We start from the raw sequence: 8272 nt of genomic DNA on the forward strand, positions 1-8272 counted from the left end.
TGTACACTTTCTATAAATAATTATTAATAATGCATAATTTGAATAAAAGTTTTGTTTTTATTGCTGCTTAGAGGACCAACGGCCACATGCATGCTGCAAAGTTTTGTGACATCTGCATTTAAATGCAGGATTCACTCTCGAAATTGCAATGATTATAGCAGAATGATAAACATATATATGGGCTGGACAAAAAATGACATGTCAAAATAGAAAACAGATCAAATAGAAAATTTAGAACATTTTTATAAGTCAGCAAACATATTCACGCCCTAAAAATTCCGTTCTTGTATATTTTTCACTGTGCATTGCTATTCTTGATTTGGTGGTGCTTACTTTGTTGGTTCGCTGTAACAATTTTTCAAAGTTTATGACATTACATTTTAAAATGTCTTCAGATATTTAAACTTCTGTAGTGTGTTTCAATCTTTCTTTTTATGCGTTTTGCATTTTTGAGATTAATTATCTCCGTACAACCTATATTAATTATCTAAGACTAAGTTAAAAAGTAAGTAAAAAAGAATTTACATGAGTAAGCTTGCAATGTCTTTCTGTTTTGAGTGAAATGGGTTAAAAACAAAACAAAACACCACTTGTGCTGGACAATATACCGGTTCAAACGGTAAACCAGTTTGAATTACACAAAAGGTATGAATTTTTAAAGGTCCCCTGAAATGCTTAGAAACACGCAGCGTTACTCTGTGTTGACGTCATTTTAACTGAAACAGGAAGACAGGGCGGGACATATCAAGCAGCCCCGCCCCTTTTTAAAATAGCCAGTAGCGTTCGTTTATATCACAGCTTGGGCTAGAGCCGTTCAGAGCCGTTGAGCTCCGTAAAGCTGCATTTGACAGGGTATGCCAGGGACAATCTCATCCATATTGCTATAAAATATAGCATTCTGTGTAGAATTCAAATAGCTCCGATACATTTTGTGGTCTGCGCCGACTCGCGCATGTGATCCGCTCCGTGCTATCGTGTCTCTGGACCGGAGCAGAGTGTGTGTGCGGTGCGGTGCTTAGCGTGACACAGCGCCAAACCAGACTTCTTTTTTTCCTCAATGGAAAGCATATTTACACTGTTTGACTCGTTCCCTGTCCCCTATATAGTGCACTACATGCCATTCACTGTACAGAAAATACTAATTCTGTGGACAAGTGACCGATTTCAGCCACGGCTTCAGCGTCTATTTTATAGTGTAGGGGGCGGGGCTTCGGATTCTAGAGAGCATTTGATTGGACAGAAAGTTTGATGAGAAGCTGAAGTACGATGTGACGTCAAAAAAATCATTGTGCCATTTTGGCGGAAGTGACGAACTGCAAGCTTTGAATGCTTATATCTTCTAAATGTGAATTTTGTCACTGTTTTGGAGCACACTGCCTTATAGATAACCTTAAGACTAACATATTGATACTAACACCCAAAAAACGTGAATTTTGATTTCATGGGGACTTTAAATTAAGCTCCAAAAAAAGCACCATAAACACAGTCCACATGTGTTATATTTTCCAAGTACTCCTAATGTAGTACTCGTATGATAAATTGAAGAACAAATATGTAAAAAATCATATGGTGTATAATGGTCATCATTATCATCAATAAATTGTATTTTTTAATTATTCATATATTATTGAAATGTTGAAATTATGAAATATTTATGTATGTAATTGTTTATTTATAAAAATTTACTTCATATAAGAACATTATTAATTATATATTGTTTTTAATATTATTTTTTATAATTAAATATTTGTTCAATTAAATTAATAATAAATGATTACAGTTATAAAATAAAGAAACATAGTGTATTTATTTAATTTAATATCATTTACATAGAAAACGTTAACAAAGGAACTCACAAAGAAACCTTTATTTATTTATTATTTATTTAACTAATTGTTTGTAAAGTCTCAAAATCTAATTATGAGATAACAAGCATCAAAGTTTGATTTCAACCATTAATTTCACTATGATTTCAATCTTTGACATGGTCTTACTCAGTGAGTAATAAAGATATCAATGTTACATTTTCACATAATGTTCTTTACCTTATGAAGGATGATTTTATGTAGAAAGCAGAGGGTCACAATTGATATTATATTTTTAAGTTAATAAATGTTAAATCATTTATCATATGATGTTGAACTATTCCGATTTTACTGGCAGGAGGGGACTTTCTAACCTTTCTGCGCACAGAAGGCCACAACCTGAAGACCAAGATGTTGATCAAGATGGCAGAGAATGTGGTGTCGGGCATGGCATACCTGGAAAGCAAGAAGTGCATTCATCGGTGAGCAGTTGACAATGAAATAAGGACAGAAAGACAATGAAATCTTAGGATCAATGCTGAGAAACTATAGTGGATCCATAAAGCTCTAGCAGACCTCCTAAAGAGCTCACAGCTGGTTTTTATTGAATCTAATAAGTAGACTCAAGGTATTTCACTATTGTGTTTAAGTCTCTTTACCAGCAGTTTACGAGCAGTGCCCGATGGGAAGATTGTGGGGTAATGAGCTGAGAAGAAATGAAACCTCACTGCTGCATCTGATAGTGGCTGTTTCCCTCATGCTTCAGTGTCTCTAGAGAGGATTGAGTTCCCATACAGCCAGTGCACTTTCTGTTTCTCTGTCTGTCATTCCTATTCTTTCTTTTTAATTTGCTCTGGTTGTTTTTTTTTTGTTAGCTTGTTTTATATTTGTCTCCTTCAGGCTTTCTCTTTCTGTGCGTTTACATTTATTTCAGAGCAACCTACAATAAACCTCTCTAATTCTCCCCGTCTCCAGAGATCTGGCTGCCCGTAACTGTCTCGTCGGAGAAGAGAGCGTGGTGAAGATCAGTGATTTCGGTATGTCTCGTCAGGAGCAGGATGGGGTTTATTCTGCTACAGGAGGAATGAAGCAGATCCCAGTCAAATGGACAGCACCAGAAGCTCTCAATTATGGTAATACTCGACCAGGGGTTTACAAACTTTTTTGTTAGATGAAAATATTTGATTTAAGTACCCCCTGAGATTTTAAGGTGATATTTCAATAATATAATGCAATCATATGCACATGTTCATGGTTCTGACGCCCAGTAAGAAATACAAGTCAGCTTTAAAAAATCGTCTTTTCTTTATTTTGATTAAACAAATAAATATTGTTAGATAAAAAAATGGTTGTAAATTGTTAGAATAAAAAAAGTTACATTATTGGTAACACTTTATAATAACTAATTTATAAATCATTAACAAATATTATATGATGTTTAACATCATTAGTTAGATGATGAAGAGAGAGAAATACGTCTCCAGATGTAACAATATATATTTACATGTATGAGGTAATGTGCTTGTAAATGTTTACTAATAAACTTGAACATTACATGATTAAAAAGGATGTCAACTACTAATCTTTAGAGTAATAGTAGACTGTCTGCTTAATATCTACTAAGACTTTTTGATGTTTCACCAACAGACTTTTACTGACTATAGGTGACTTTGCAAGTACACGTCGGTTTATTCTACTAACCCTAATTCAAAACAGTCTACTAATAGTCTAATGAGAGTTAGTTGACATATAGTTTCAAAGTTATTTTTTTAAATAAAATGTAACCTCATATTTTATCATAAATCTGTAATCCGTAAACCCAAAAGTTTTCTCTTAAAATGCTGTTCTTGTTGCTATTATGTATGGTCGTTGTTTTTGCCTTAAGAATAAACATACTAACAACTGATCACCTTTTATTCACACTTTGTTACAGCAGCTAAAAGTCGAATTCCCATAAAGATACGAAATGTTTAATAGTAAACATTTACAAATGATGAATAGTTTCAACTTTAGATTGAGTACTGCAAAAACCTGAACAAATAAAATAATTAACAAATGAATTGTGAAGATGTGTAAGTAGTAGAAGTATGCATGCACTAGGGGTTGAACGACTTCTGATTTTTTAAAGTCGACTTTTATGTGATGAAAGTCGAGTCGAAGTCGACTAGTCACTGATGACGTCATTAATGAACAAATAAGTCTGGAGCTGAGACAAACACCTTGTGCACAGCTATGGCATATGACACAGCGCTGCCCACAGGGATGTTGCTCCTATAACAGCTCATTTTTATCAGTTCTTTTGTCTTTATGTCGTTATATTTCTCAGATTTCTGCTCGTTCTAAATCAGATACAGATAACGTAGCACAGTAAAGATTACATTCATATGAGTGCATTAGTGAGAGCGATTGCGTGTGTGAATTAATTCTACCTGACAACGTCTCTCTACTAGAAGTGAAGCTGTGGGATTTGGTTATTAAGAAATATATGCTTGAACTTTTCAGTTTCTAAGCTATTTTATTGAGAAATCACAGAACAGTGTTGACAATACATTTCCGCGCTGAATGATTCTGCGTGCACGCGATCTGCGCGAGATGAACTGTACGCGCTAGTGTCTGAAGCCTATGTGTGTGCGTTACAGTTCAGCAGCGCATTAGATTAGAACGGCGATTAATTTACCTGTACAATAAGCTGTTTAAAACGTGCATTCTCCCGTTCAATTTCGAGCATCCAGTAATATAATCTCACATGTCTTGTGGAGCGCTTTCAGAGTATGCATTTATTTGTCATTTTAACTGTTTGGAAACGGAGCGTAAATGTGGAAGTCCTTCAAAGATTTCTTATCCTGTTGCGCCCTCTATAGGACCAGCGACTAGTCGACGTTAAGCTTAAAGCATCATGGCAGAGCACTGAAGTCGATTAGTCGGTGCAACCCCTAGCATGCACACCTTAAAAATGTGTAAAAAAGAAAAAAAAAATTCTGATCTGATATGTCAACATGAATAGGGAGTGCATTTTTACAACGCTGACATTTATAGGCCTAATAATTATTTTATTCACACTGCAAGTTGCAATACTGATATTTGTCTTAAATTCTTCCATTTCAAATTTTCACGTTTTTGTTTTGACAGAATGCTGGTGAAATGTTGTAAACCTTAGCAGTGCAAAAGACTATGCACCAATTTAATTTAATTTAATTGTAGCCTTTGATTTGATAGTCACTAAGCTATAGCGCAATTTATTTCGTTTATTTATTTCGTTTTATTTTTATTAATTGTGCAGCCGTATTTTACATTCAATTTGATCATTAGCGTTTCATTAACTCACAAACCCCCTTATGAACCCCAGTTTGGGAAACCCTGTTCTAGACAATCCTGCCAGTCAGATATGAGGCACCTGTATCAGTATCCTGAACTAGCCTGCATTGTGTTTGCCTGGCCCTGACTGAGGGGTTTGTGTCTCAACGCTGTCCTCTGCTGGTTCATCAGGGCGATACACCACAGAGAGTGATGTGTGGAGTTTCGGAGTGCTGCTGTGGGAGACCTTCTCCAGAGGAGTCACACCATATTCCATCCCGCATAACATGAATAACCAACAGACCAGAGACGAGGTGGAGAGAGGTACTTCACATGCATAAAACTGAGGTGTATTGCCTGTTTACAAAGCAAGTGTTGTATATAAGTCTTGTTTTTGTCTTTAGGATATCGTATGCCGGCCCCAAATAACTGTCCAGGTGAAATCTATGCCCTCATGTGTCAGTGCTGGCAGTACGATCCGAGAAATCGACCCTCATTTCGCAAACTAAAGGCAGATCTGTATGCTTTATGTCAGTAAAACGCACACACACACACACGCTCACACATGCTCACATGTAAGTACAGCTTGTCTTATGATGAGGCCAAAGCAAAGATTTATTTTTTTAATTTGTGTGCCACGGTTGTAAAAACCAAATCTGCATATACAGTAAAGCGCACCATCAGCGCCTTCTGACAGAGTACTGTTAATAAGAGCAGATTATAATTAAGAATGTTTGATTTTATACACATACTCCTGAATGCTGTGCAATGTGGCCTTTCAAATGGTTTTATTTGTGAAATCCTGATGTTTAAAAAATGAATTAATTATAATTTTTTTGCAGATGACACATATGACCGCATGAACACAAGTCTGTAAATGTACTGTTTATAGTATGGAAATATTGTAAATAAACTTAAGAACAATTATTAATAATAACGACTTTTATTTAGCAAGTACACATTTAAATTAAGTCACCGCATAGTCATTTATAATGTTACAAAAATTGTTTTAAATAATGCTGTTCTTTCACAGAAATATTAAGCAGAACGAATGTTTTCTACATTGATAATTATATATTGATAGCATATAAGAATGATTTCTGAAGGATCATGTGACACTGAAGACTGCTGAAAATGCTGAAAATTCAGCTTTGCATCACAGGAATAAATTACATTTGAAAATATATTCACAAGGAAAACAGTTATTTTAAATAGTAAAAATATTTCACAATATTATAAATGCAGTCTGGATGAGCATAAGACGTTAAAAACATACAAAACTGAACCAAATGCAAACTTTTCAGTAGTAGCCTATGCTAACATCTATGTATCATCTAATATGAGAAGGAACTTAGCTTTTTTTTCCACTCCAACAAATATACATTTGGCTGTTTGGGTATGTATTACTGTATTACTGACAAGCGGTGTTCTTGCAGTGCTGCAGTTTTGTCACGAAACTTTGAATTTGCACTTAATTCCATAAACAATGTTCCTGAAGCTTAATGCACAGCAGGACTCTGAGGCACACAGGTGTGAAAAGGCGTGTCTATCTGTTCATGTGTTTTACCTGCCCTGGGCATAAAGGAGACAAAGGAGAAGATATGACAAATGACATATGACTCACAGACCAACCTGCACAAGGCTTTAACCCTTTGCATGACAGAAACTGTTTGCATGATGTTTTTTGAGCTATCATATGACACTTTTTCATTTCTGCTGATCCATGATCCGTGATTATTCAAAAAAGTGTCACAGATAATCCAAGCTCAGCCTAATAAATGTGAGTCCAGAACAGTGCTATGATCTTAAGAAAGCATAACATTTCAGTGCACTCAGACTGCTCATTTAAACTTTAAAAAATCATTATTTGAGTGTTTTTACGTTTGTATAAAAAAAAAAAGCTCAATATGGATTAATAAAGTGTGATGTATGAAAAAAACTAATATGCAAGTTGTAAAATTTATTCAGTGAAAAATTGAAACGTTTTGAAACTTCACACTGCAGTCTGCACAAATGCAATATACTATAACATTAAATAACAAAATATCAAGCCATGCATTTATTTATGCATTTAGCAAAACGGCGTTTGTTAGGTTTTATATATTTTTTCCAAATATTTAAAGTGCAACCATGTGTGTGACACATTTGGAGACAGTGGCACATATTTGAGGAACAACGAGCCAGCATCTTGAATGAAACTATTTCCACGTGCTCGACAGTCAGAATAAAAGCATTCTGATTTATATCAGGTCGTCTTGGCACAGCACAATCAATGCTTTAGTTATGTGATGAGATAAATGAAGATTGAGTACTGCTTATTAAAGATGGGTGAATAATTGTGCTTTCCCTCCTTTTTGTCTTTTAAAATTGCTTTGCAGTGTGTTTGATACAGAAACCCCAAGTTTAATTTATGGAGCCTGAAAGACGTCATCGGTGTTCTGAGAGCATGACACTGATGATCCTGATGCGTTAAACAGCATGCCAGTGTGACATGTTGAGTGTCAGCTGGGACATCTCGTGACACAGCCGCACATTGCAACAAATACTGTTTGAAAGGTCTGCTGGTATTCCCGCATGGAGCGCCTGCTTCCTCACGACACTCCCCGCCATATGGGTTAGGGGTTACATAACCACAGTTAAAGGAATGGTTCACCCAAAACTGAAAATTTGCTGAAATGTTTGAGAAATGTAGCATTTTATCACTTGCTCACCAATGGATCCTCTGCAGTGAATGGGTGCCGTCAGAATGAGTGTCCAAACAGCTGATAAAAACATCACAATAATCCACACCACTCCAGTCCATCAGTTAACATCCTGTGAAGGGAAAAGCTGCAGGTTTTTTTAAGAAACAAATCCATCATTAAGGTGTTTTAACTTTAAACCATTACTTCTGGCCAAGATATGGGTCCATAATCCTAATGCTTTCTCTACTGAAAGTCTATTAAAGTTCATCCCCTGTTGTCCTCTTGTCATCAAAATCCACCAGCATATTTGTTTAAAATGGTTTAAGATTGTTTTTGCTTGTAAACTGTGCATTTATTTCTCCTGATTCAGACGAGACACCTTTTTCACTAGAAAAAGCAATATTGTGGATAGAGGACTCATATTTTAGCTGAAAGCAATGGTTTAAAGTTTAAAACATCTGAATGACGAACTTGTTTCTTATAAACACG

The 8272-nt window shown here is 35.5% G+C and overlaps 1 protein-coding gene across 1 annotated transcript in view; it reads left to right on the forward strand.

Annotated features, from left to right (window-relative positions):
- Positions 1–5928, forward strand: part of LOC107737017 (tyrosine-protein kinase Fes/Fps-like) — a 28006-nt gene extending 22078 nt beyond the window's left edge. Inside the window, exons 19-20 of the mRNA XM_016548413.1 lie at positions 5292–5423; positions 5504–5928. Coding sequence (XP_016403899.1) covers positions 5292–5423; positions 5504–5637 — 266 coding nt within the window. The 3' untranslated portion in view covers positions 5638–5928. The remainder of the gene's footprint in view (positions 1–5291; positions 5424–5503) is intronic.
- Positions 5929–8272: the final 2344 nt, after the last annotated feature.

Source organism: Sinocyclocheilus rhinocerous, unplaced genomic scaffold (genome assembly GCF_001515625.1).
Source record: "Sinocyclocheilus rhinocerous isolate Xijiao unplaced genomic scaffold, SAMN03320098_v1.1 scaffold433, whole genome shotgun sequence".
Taxonomy (NCBI): domain Eukaryota; kingdom Metazoa; phylum Chordata; class Actinopteri; order Cypriniformes; family Cyprinidae; genus Sinocyclocheilus; species Sinocyclocheilus rhinocerous.